Here is a 12,135-nt window from a genome sequence, read left to right as displayed (position 1 = left end):
GCACAACATTATGAATGTATTTAATACCAAAGAATTGTACTTAAAAATGGTTAAGATGGTAAATTTTATGTTTGTGTATTTTATTTACCACAATAAAAAAGTTGGGGGGGGGTGCAAAACAAAAAGAAAAACCGAACAAACCCAGAAACTGTGATCTTAGAAACAAAAGTGGAAAAAAACCCACACACCCCAACAAACAATGTAAGTGGGAACATAAAATTCCAAACAGTGGGGAGATGGAACACCAGGCAGCCATTGTGTAATTATAGATTAATGAGAAACAATGTTGATGAGATACTGACAGAAAACACTCCTTACAGTTATATGTATCGTATTGTTGCTATATATATATATTTAAGAATAGTTTATTGATTTTTAGAGAGAGAGAGAGAGAGAGAGAGAGAAACATCATGTGAAAGTGCAAAGTGCAGCATGGAGACCAGCAACCTCCCGCAACCCTCTCAACCGCCCCAACCTGGGCTTGTGTCCCTGACGAGAACTGAATGACCAACCTCCTGGTGTACCAGAGGATGCCCAACTAACTGAGCCACATGGGCCAGGGCTGTTAGCAGTATATTTATACATGTATACACAGTTAGAAAAGTCTAGAATGGAATGCAAACTGTTAAGAGTGGTATTCCCTGGGTAGTGGGATTATATGGGTGATTTTTATTTCTTGCTCATCTGTATTTTCTAAAATAAGCATGTATTTAAACAATCAGTATCAGTTTTTAAAAATCATGTCAACTAAGAAAAAATCCAATTTCAGGTGAATCTATTAAACACATTATAGGAGAGGGATGAAGGAAGGGAGAGGTTTCACAGTCTCATCTAATTCAAGACTAAATTTATTAATATCCAGTTTCCCAAAATCACTCAGTATGGGTGTGCAATATATTGGGGGACAGATTTTAGTTTCTGAGGTGTTTTGCTGTGTTTTTTAAAAATTGCAATAGAGACTTTCAAGACATTGCTCTTTTTCCTATTTAGTGAAATGCAATAAATTAACTTGAAACATTAGCCCCAAACTCAATGCCTTAAAAACTGAAGACTGCCCCGCCGGAGTGGCTGTTGTCCTGTGCTCCCAAAAGGTTGCCGGTTCCATCCAGGTCAGGGCACATACCTGGGTCGCGGGTTCGATCCCGGGTTGCGGCATGTACCAAAGGCAACCCATGGTTGTTTCTCTCCCTCTCTCTCCCCCGTCTTCTAAGCATGTCCTCTGGTTAGGATAAAGAAAAATCCCCAAACCAAAGACTAATTTCCATTAAAAGTCATGCTTTGGTAAGAATACTGTGTCATTCTTTAACAGTAATTACCTAGATTTAAAGAGTACTACGCATGGAAAACCAGAATCCCAACTTTCAGGTAATGAGCACCATTCTGAGGTCAAGGCTCACAGTGAATAATTTTGAAATTGCCATTATTATTACGCAAAGATAGCAAAACCGAGGATTGATTTTTATTGACTATCAATCAGAAAATCATTCAAAATGGCACACAAGACACAGCTAAAACAGACAAAACCCAAGAGCCCAGGACAATTCTTTCTCCAACCTGTGCACCCTCTTCCCGCGTCCCTTCCTCTAGCCCTGTTGAGTCTTTGCTGTCACTTCCCCCAGCTGATGCAGGGCGGCGATCCTCCACCAGAAGCCCTCGCAGTAGGACCCCGAACTCAGATCTCCCACGTTCAGCGGAACCGGGTTGCTCTCAGCCGGGTGACTAGACTCCTGGCCCCGCCCCTTCCGGCCCCGCCCCGCCCGGGCCCGCTGGGGCCCCTCCTTGGCCCCGCCCCGTCCGCCGGAGCGAACGGAGCCCGGAGCCTGGAGAGGTCTATTGCGCAAGCCCAGTGCGCCCGGCTGTGAGACAGAGAGGCCTCGGCGGCGCTCGGGAGACGATGAGGCGCGACATTCCGCGGGCTTCTTCCCGGAAGCGGAAGCCCGGGGGGCGGGCCAAGGGCGGCCGGGAGCTCACGGCGGTTAATTCCTTTTACCGTCTGGCTTTGTTTCCTTCGGCCTGGGCTTCTCTGAGGCTGCGAGAGATGGTTAGATCCGGGTCTCGACCGGGCCAGGTGAGGGCCGTGGACCTGAGGCTTCCATTGTGGGGGCGGAGAGGGACTGAAGGGGGGTTCTCGGGCCGGGAGAAGTGCAAAATTGTGAGAAGAAAAAAAAAAAAAAGCGCGGCCGCCTTAAAAATGCTGGGAAAGAGGAGTGGGGGAGACACCTAATCCTAACATCCTAACAGCCGCTCCGGGCATAGATGTACATTGTGTGTTAATCGTTGTCCTCCAGACCAATGGCTTTAGTGTAGGGCCCGGGTTCGAGTTCGGCCTCCGCCGTCGGGTCGGTGACTTCACCTCTCCGAGCCTCGGTACGTTGTTGCAGCAAATCCGGGATCTCGGCTCTTCCACCCAGTGCCGCGTTTAGCTGGCCTTTCGTCACAATTGCTGGTATTTTAGTAGTAGTTGAAGCCTCCTAGGTCGTGTCACTGCCTTCAGCCTTACCCCTCTCAAAGGCACAGCCTCGTTGTAATTAAATGACTGTCTTTTCTGCTTACAATATGACACTGGAGCACTTCTTTTTCAAGATAGAATCTCAGTTCCTTGGCCCGGGAGTGCCGCCGCCCCGTCCCCCAGCACCGCTCACCTCTTCTGCAGCGCCCTGGGTGCCCGTGTCCTCATGCTTCCATGCCTGTGCACTCTGCAGCCTCGCATGCCCTCCATCTCTGGTATCTCCACTTCCCATCTCCTCTCCCTCAGCTCAAGGGCTACGTCTAGATGCCTGGCCCCACATTCTCCCACCCCCATTGCTCGGGTGCTCCTTGGCTCCCCTTGGGTGCCTTGTTCTAACCTTTGTCAAACCACTTATCGGGCTAGAGAAGTCGCTAATCTATCTGCGTCCATTACTACACAATTTGTGCCTGCCTCTTCAAGGCCTAGGACAGCACCTGACATAGAGTAGATTTTCAGGTAATGAATCAACTCTTCCTCACACAGACCGCTACTTAGAGTGATCTTACTTCTCCTTAAATATATCCAGCCTCCCCCCTTGTTTTTGGTCTTCCATCCTTTACTAACTCATCTAAAATGTTGTCTTCCTCATTAATGTGACTCTTACCCCTTTTTTCAAGACCTGGTTTAAGACTTTCTCACGAGTGCTTCCAGACCAGCCTCACCCTTATAGATCTTTTCCCTTATATTGAATGAACTCAGAATATGCCCAGTCAGCAAGGGGTGATAACATGGTTTTGTAATTATGGTCACCTACAGATTCCGATTCCTGTTCAGCCACTACTGTTGTAGGGATAGTAAGCAAAGCACGTTTTACTTCTCTGATCCTCCTCTATAAAATAGGTATAAGTAGGTATAAAATTATGCCTCAAAGAATTGGGGAGATTAAGTCAAAGAATCTGGTGATTCTTTTTCACACTTGGCATAAATGCAACAAAATTTAGCCCCCTTGAAAATTTAGTTTACTACCATCTTGGTATCAATAGCAGCTAACATTTAGGTAGCAATGTTGCAGGTACCACTGTAGATTCTTTTACATATTACATGTAATTTCTCATTTAATCTTCCCTTTAGCCTTAGGAGGTAGGTACTACTGTCATCCCCATTTTATAGATGAGGAAATTGAGTGATGGAGCAAATAACTTCCTTGCGGTTACACCACCGGTTAGCAGTGGTGACAGGATTCAGACCCACAGAGCTGGTGCCAGAGACCATTCTTTTAAGCATTACGCTATACTGAGAAGGTGTCCAGATGAACAAGCCACCTTTCTGAAATTTTGGTTTCCACCTCTTATAAATAATATCAGCTCACAGGGTGTGGATAATTGGAAATGAAAGGCTTTAGTACACTCTAAGTCATTCTACAAATGTAATTTTATCTTGCACTGGCTAGTAGGAGGTGTGACTCCTAAGAAATGCTTATATTGTTCTCAAATAGCAAAGTAAAAAGTGGAAGAAGATGTGAGGTAAAAAACTGATTCTCTCATGCATTGTGATTTGGAGCATTCAGTTTGGAGAGTGGTTTTATAATTTGTATCAAGGGCCGTTAAACAACAAATAATAACTTTTCACCAATAAGCTTTTTTTTTTAATCCCCCTCCAAGGATATGTATTTTAAATTGATTTTACAGAGAAAGGAAGGTAGAAGGAGAAACATTGATGCGAGAGAGAAACATTGGTTGCCTCCTGTGTGTGCCCTGACCGGGGATCAAACCCTCAACCCTAGGTATGTGCGCTGATAGGAATCGAACCCGTAACCTTTTGGCGTATGGGACAGTGCTCCAAACAACTGAGCCACCCAGGAGGGCTAATTAAGCGTTTAATCCTGAATATGAAAAGGCTATTTTCAGTATATGAAAAGGTTTACTTCAAGTTTGTTTTTTAATTATGAAAAACATTGAGCAAACCAAGGGCACATTATATTACTTGCACTCAAGGAAATACTATGTAACCATTAAAAATTTTTGAAGACTGTGTTAATATGGAGAAAGATTTAAAATTAAAAACACAAGATCAAAATTATAACTGTCAAGTCATGATGACTAAGTAAATAATCCATGTGATAAAAGATTAGAGGCCCTAGTAGCAAAGAGCACATCTAGTGCCTGAATCTTGGTTTCTAAACACCATTGTCCACTAAAAGGAACCTGGCTTCTTGGAGAAATGGTCAACTTCAGGGCTGAGAAAGAGAAATCATAAGATGAGCACACCAAAGGGAATAACAGTGAAAGCACAACTTACGGAATGGGAAACATATTTGTAAGCCATATATCTGATAAAGGGTTAATATCCACAATATATAAGGGACTCCTACAACTCAAAAAACAACAACCTGATTTTAAAATGGGCGAAGAACTTGTAATTATTAATTATAGACATACAAATGGCCCACAGATATGAAAAGATGGTGGTCAACATCACTAATCAGGGAAATGCAAGTCAGAACCACAGAGAGATGTCATCTCATGCCAGTTAGGATGACTATTATAAAAAATAAACAGGAAATAACAAGTATTGGTGAGAATGTGGAGAAATTGGAACCCTCGTACGCTGTTGGTTGGACTATAAAAGGGTGCAGCTGCTATGAAAAACTATGAAAGTTCCTCAAAAAATTATTCCAACTTTGGATATCCAAAAGAATTAAAAACAGAATCTTGAGGCGATATTTGCACTCCCACGTTCACTACAGCATTATTCACAATAGCCAAGATGTTGAAACAACCTTAAATGTCCATTGATGGATGGACGGACAAAGAAAATGTGCTATATATACACCATGAAATATTCAGCCTTAAAAAAGCAGGAAATTCTGCCATATGTAGCATAGATGAATCTTGAGGATATTACACTAAGTGAAGTAAGCCAGTTACAGGACAAATATCGCATTCCACTTACATAAGGTATCTAAGATAGACTCATGGAAGCAGAGAGTAGAATGGTGGTTGCCAGGGGCTGGAAGGAGGGGGAAATGGGGAGTTGCTATTCAGTGAGTATAAAGTTTCAGTTATGCAAGATGAATAAGTTCTAGAGATGTGCTATACAATATCATGCCTATAGTTAACAATACTGTGTTGTACACTTAAATATTTGTTAGGAGGTTAGATCTCATGTTAAGTGTTCTTGCCACAATTAAATAAATAAAAAAAAGAGTCTGGAGCCCCTTGTTGCACAAAGTAAGGGATAGCTCAGAAACTAATGGGGACACCTTAAAGGATACGGGAGCTGGTTTGAAGAGACTAACACTGGTAGAATCTGAGATGATTTGAGCATCAAAATAATAGTGGACATTACCCCTTTGACTAAAGTAGGAATCAATGAGTCTATAGTAACAAGCAAATGAAGAAGGAAAAGTGCTTCACTGAAGTCAAATGCCAGTTAATAAATGTAGAAGGAATGATGTAAGTTAGAAAAATCAGTTTGGCAAGCAATTGATTAAGGCAAGAATCATCAATGGATGATGAAACTACTGGGTGAAAGTTTGATGAATAGGATGTCTGCATAATCTGGCAAGCATCGTCTTCAATAATCAAAGTTTACATCACCAGTGATAGGACAAACTGACATATGCCTACTCAGGTTGTATGGAGGACACAACATCCTTTTTATGGTCCTACTGCCAAAAATGTATATCCTGATTCTAATCATGAGGAAGCACCAGATGAGTCTAAATGTCCAGAGGGACACTCTACCAAAATAAATGGCTTGTACTCTTTAAATATATCAAGGTTGTAAAAGACAATGGCAACCCAAGAAGCTGTTTCAGACTAAAGGAGACTAAAGAGATATGACAACTCAATGCAACATATCCTGGATTGGACATGGGTCAGATTTTTATCTGTAAAGGATAGTATTGGGATAATTAAATGTGAATAAAGTATGTAGATTAGATTATAGTATGGTAGCAATGTTAATTTCCTGATTTTGATAATTATATTTTAGTTATATGAGAGAGTGCCTTTGTTCTTTGGGAATATTTAGGAGTAAATATTTAACTATAAAAGGGTATCATGTCTGAAACTTACTCTGAACTTAGTTCAGACAAAAAATTATATATAATTTCTGAGACAACATGGCAGATGTCATAAATTATCAACAGTTGGGGAATCTGGGTGATGTGTATACAATTCTTTGCACTATTTCAAAATAAAAAATATGAAAAAAATTGATGGAAATGTGTCAATATGACAATTATTTTTGCAGAATGTTTTTAGCCTGGGTAGTTTTCTTTGCCTGATTGTCTGTAATATAACCTCGCATATATTTTTTGGAGAATACTCTATGTAATCTTAAAATTTTGCCGTTTATCTCAGTACTTTTTTAATTTTGAAAGATAATAATTGTGGTAGTTGTTTTGGACTTAGCAGCCCCCATGGTTTGGATTTTTATTATAGTTATGGCTAGGACACCAACATAGATATACTGAAAAGAAAGACCCTGAGTGTCCACAAGGACCAGTGGAGCTACATGGGATCTTATTCCTGCAACATTGGTTCTCACTGCTGACTTTGTGACTCCATTATATTTCAACTTAGCTCAAGGAGAAATAGAAATCTGACAACCCAACTTTTTCAGTGTATACTCAGTAGCATTCTTAGAAGGAAGGAGAACATATTCAAACAAAGAATAGAATATTATGTAACTTCAGAAAGTTTAGTTACTGTTCATAGCTATCTTGGGGTGAAATATGTAAACAGGTCAAGAAAGATCATAAATGTAACTGCCAACAGTGATTACATCTGAGTGGTGAAATGAGGGAGTGAGTAGGGAATTTAACCATGTCTTTTTAAAATTATATTTTAATAGAGATAATATATTTATCTGGTGTAAAGTTACAAAGCTATGAAAAGGTATACCATGGAAAGTCTCCCTTCTTGCTCTGTCCCCTAGATTCTCAGTTTCCCTTTCCAGAGGCAGCTACGATGAATTGTTGTAAAAGCAAATGCATTTTTTTTTTTCTTATACACAAAAGGTAGCACACTTACATTACTTTTAATTTAAAATTTTAATAAAAACAGTATTGCTATATGATTTTAAAGAAAAAGATTGAGAGAATGAGATATAGATGAAGAGGAAAAATAGAGTTGTATGTGCTGCTCTTGTCAGGCATTATAAAGAATGTGGATAAATAGCATCAGAGTTATGGACTCTGTCCTATATCTTGAATTATATGTTTTGAAGAATTTGGGGAATGTAGGACATGTTCAGGGATTGACTGTCTTCCAATTTACTATAGTTGGTTAAAATAATATTTCAGCTTCATTTTCAGCTCAGATAGACTTAAGTAACAAATATATGTGTTGCTTTCTTGATATTTTATGTAGAACAGAATGTGAGTTCAATTGTAATTGTGTGTTTTTAGAATATATCACATTTATTAAAAATAAGTATCATGGCCCTGGCTGGTATGGCTCAGTGGATAGAGTGTCAGCCAAAGCACTGAAGGGTTGCGGGTTTGATTCTCAGTCAAGGGCACATACCTGGGTTGCAAGTCAATCCCAGCCCTGGTCAGGACTTGATGCGTGTCTTTCTCACATTGATGTTTCTCTCCCTCTCCCCCCCTCCCTTCCACACTCTCTCAAAAAAAGAAAAGAAAAGAAAAGAAAATTTAGTATCATGGTACATTCATAAAATGGAGTATTATTCAGCCTTAAAAAGTCAGGAAATTTTGACATATGCTGCAACATGGATGAACCTTGAAGATGTGCTAAGTGAAATAAGCCAGTCACAGAAGGACACAAATACTGTATGATTCCACTTATATGAGCTTCCTAGAGTAGTCAAATTCATAGAGACAGTAGAAGAGTATTTGCCAGGGGTTGAGGGGAGGAAGAGATGGGAAGTTAAATTTAATGGGTACAGAATTTCAGTTTGGGAAGATGAAAAAGTTCTAGAGATTGATGATGGCAATAGTTGCACAATATTAATGTACTTAATACCACAGAACTATACACTTAGAAATGGCAAAAATGGTATATTTTATGTTTTACCGCAGTAAAAAAGGAAACAATGAGCAATATTTCAGGTTTTGTCAAGATAGCATACTGAGAGTATAATAGAAGATACTTGTATATCTACTATAATATAACACATTATTTCATAGGTGTTATCTTCAGGAAAGCACACTGGACCTGCTAAATTAACAAATGGAAAGAAGCAGTAAGTACTTCAAGAAGCTTACAACTTCAGGAAATACCAAGAGGTTTTTCAGGTCTTTGGGTTGGACTAAATTAAACCTACCCTAGAAAACTAGGTGGGTCTCTATCATCACAAAACTCTGGGGAGGAACCTTCCATATCTACCCATGTTTAACAGACTTTACAATCTCCATAAAGTGCTATATAAATCCATCTTATACATGGTTGGACAAGTTTTCTTATCCAACCTTTGCTAGAAAGAAAATGACTACTTACAATATATTTTAGAAAAAAAGTTTTTATATTATTTGTAAAAATATTAAACTTGTTTTCTAGAACCCATTTAAGAAAGATACCACGTTTTAATGCAGATTCTGGCTATCACATCCATTCTGATTCAGATAGTCAGGTAAGATTAAACTGAATCGATATAATGTACATTATTTTAATTGGTCTTCAGGTAAAAGCTAAAAAGTGGGAATAAAAATTCAAAGGTAGAGTATTAATTGTCCTAAGGAAGTATGAATGCTTTTGTTTTATTTTTTTACTTATTTATTTTTTAATCCTTGCCTGAGGATATTTTTTCTGTTGCTTTTCAGAGAGAGTGGAAAGGGGGGAGAGAGAGAAAGAGAATCATCAATTGGTTGCCACCTGCACGAACCCTGAATGGGGCCGGGGATTGAGTCTGCAGCAGAGGTACATGCCCTTAGCTGGAATCAAACCTGGTACCTTGGGCCAACGCTCTAACCACTGAACAAAACCAGCTAGAGCTGAATGCTTTTGTTTTAAAACATGTTCTCTACCAGTACTAAATTGTTACTAAAAGAAAATTTAAAACTATGCAATGTTCCCCCCCTCCCGCTTTAAAATTTTATATAAACATTTCTAAATGACTTTCTCCTTATAGACTGAAACCGTACAGGGGCTTGATGGTTGTGCTTCTTTGCTGCGGAACATTTTGAGAAATGAAGATTCAGGTTTTATTTTTTAAATACTTATTTGCTGATCATCTTTTCTCAATTAAACAGTTCTCTTAACACTTATGAATTTTTGTTTTAATTATTAATAGGTTCAGAAATACCATATTTAGAACATAGATATAATGCTAGACCATTAGAATGCCAAAGATATGGATCTAAAAAGAAAGGACATGAAAAACATATTGTTCCTTCATTAGTCCGGAAAGAAATTTGTAAGTATTTTTTGACTTATTTATTTAAATGTAATACCTAATTCTGAGGATTTTGCTAAATTATCAGGATTATGTGATTGGTCTTTCATTTTATTAATATGTCAGTTATTCAGGTGTATGTGTGCTTATGCCCGTCTTCCTCTATTCAACTTCTAATTGCTAAGTAGTTACTTTGTTTACCATCACACTCCCAAACAGAAAAATAGAAAAGTGAATGAGTTTTGTAGAAGAAAAGATTAAAACTCAGAATGACATTTAGGAAGTATGTAGAGTTATCTTTGTTCTCCCTGCCACTTACTTCCATAAATAATATTGGTTGGGTTACATGTGTATACGTATTATTTTTTTACAGTCTTTTTTTTTTTTTAATTCTCACCCAAGGATATTTTCTCCATTGTTTTTTCAGAGAGAGTGGAAAGGGAGGAGAGAGAGAGAAAAAAAATCAATGTGAGAGAGACACATCTATCAGTTGCCTCCCGCATGTGCGCCAACTGGGGCTGGGGATCGAGCCTGCAGCTGAGGTATGTGTGCCCTTGGTTGGAATCGGACCCGGGACCCTTCAGTCCGCAGGCCAATGCTCTTAACCACTGAACAAAATCAGCTAAGGCTACTTATTTTTAAATTGTTGTATATGTATATATCCTAGTGGGTTTGGTAGCTCAACTTGTTGAGCTGCGCAGTTAGAATACATGGTACATAAAAATGTAAAACTCCAAGTTGGATAGATACATAAGGAGAGAGGGCCTGTCACTGATTGATGGTAAATGTAGCCAAGGGTATTTTACACCCTCACAGTTAACTTGCTGTCTTAAGTGTAATAATTCAGCAAACAGCTTAGAATAAGCAAGGTTTGCTTATGTTGTCCCTTGGAGGCATATAGAACATGATAGCCCAAAATGGAGATGAAAGTGTCCACAATGGGAATTCAGATGGACAAGAATGGGACTGGCTAGTTCCACAGCTCAAATGCGCCAAAAGTGTTTTTAATATAGCTATTGGAAAATTTTAAATTGCATATATGGTTTACATTATATTTTTATTGGTCAGCATTGGTCTAAACCAGTGGTCTGCATACTACAGCCCGTTTTATTTCATAAATAATGTTTAGTTATTTTATTTATTTTGTAAATAAAGTTTTATCAGAGCACAGCCATGCTAATTCATTTATGTATTTTTTATGAGTGCTTCTGTGCTGTAACGGCAGAGTTGAGTAGTTGTGATATAGAGACCATCTGGGCTGCTAAGCCTAAAATACTTACCCTCGAGGCTTTTAAGAAAAAGTATGCTGACCCCTGTTCTAAACTCTTAAAGCAGAGGCCTATGTATTGAGGTCCAATGGACAAAGAAAGGATTGGTAGTACCAACTTCCTGTTCCTCCAGTGTCCTACTTTTTTCTCAAGGCAAGTTATTTCTTGTCCAGAGCACCCTTCCTCAAGGAATTCTCATTTGGAATGTATGTGGCTGACCACGGGGCCATGGTAGCAACTTGGATTCCAGCTTAACTGCTTGTTACTCAGAATTCCAACCGGAAATAGATGACAACACTCGACTTAAGATAATTCAAGAAGGGTTTATTTACAAAAAAACTCATTACAAAGGTGTGATTGGGGTATAGGGAATCCACAAAGGATTATGCCAGCCCAGTGCTAGCAACAGCAGCAGAGCTGTTATCATCCCTCGGCCTTAAAGGACGAGGTGACAGAGAGGTTACTGGGACTCAGAGATACTGTTGCATAGAGTAGGCCACCTTGAGAAGAGCAGTGAGTTTCATTTAAGGAACAAAGCCAGCCCAAGGTGACCTCATAGAGTTGGAATAAATACTGACTTCATGCTGCTTCCTTTCCTTGATAATGACAAGAATCCCATTGTATTGGACCCCACTTGTTTTTTATTCTTACAAGCTAATAAGTTAGCCTTACTATGTCACAGATACTGGCAGGAGACAAGACCTAGATCAGAGACAAAAGAGTTTATTACTCATACCACAGCAAGCAGCAGGTACATCAGCATATTTGTCATGGTTCCCTCTCCCCATCATTTCCCGTGGGGGTGATGTGATGGACCTGGATGGGCACTGCACATGCTGTAGGTTTAAGTTTCAGCTGAGGAACACTGAGTTGGCGATTCCATTGCTTTGGGTAGTAAGCGCTAAGCAAGCCTATACTTTTCTCAGGGGAAACATTACCTTATTCCTCAATGTTGCTCAAGATCTCACCCTTAGAGATGGCCCAGGTAAAGTGCTTAGGTCAAGGTCTTACTTTCCTGGTATACCCAGCAAGACATGTAGGAGCAGAAGAGACTCA

At 39.5% G+C, this 12,135-nt stretch overlaps 1 protein-coding gene across 2 annotated transcripts in view; it reads left to right on the top strand.

The window, feature by feature from the left end:
- Positions 1–1,894: 1,894 nt before the first annotated feature.
- CCDC14 (coiled-coil domain containing 14) overlaps positions 1,895–12,135 on the top strand; it is a 39,790-nt gene continuing 29,549 nt past the window's right edge. Inside the window, exons 1-5 of one of the 2 annotated variants that reach the window (XM_016199943.2) lie at positions 1,895–2,068; positions 8,607–8,662; positions 8,977–9,049; positions 9,548–9,617; positions 9,710–9,832. In XM_016199943.2, coding sequence (XP_016055429.2) covers positions 1,895–2,068; positions 8,607–8,662; positions 8,977–9,049; positions 9,548–9,617; positions 9,710–9,832 — 496 coding nt within the window. The remainder of the gene's footprint in view (positions 2,069–8,606; positions 8,663–8,976; positions 9,050–9,547; positions 9,618–9,709; positions 9,833–12,135) is intronic. The other variant, XM_016199945.2, reaches the window with a different exon arrangement.

This window comes from Miniopterus natalensis, chromosome 6 (genome assembly GCF_054644295.1).
Source record: "Miniopterus natalensis isolate mMinNat1 chromosome 6, mMinNat1.hap1, whole genome shotgun sequence".
In the NCBI taxonomy this organism is placed as follows: domain Eukaryota; kingdom Metazoa; phylum Chordata; class Mammalia; order Chiroptera; family Miniopteridae; genus Miniopterus; species Miniopterus natalensis.
The sequence above is the reverse complement of the archived record's forward strand: the minus strand, read 5'-3'. Positions and strand labels throughout refer to the sequence as shown.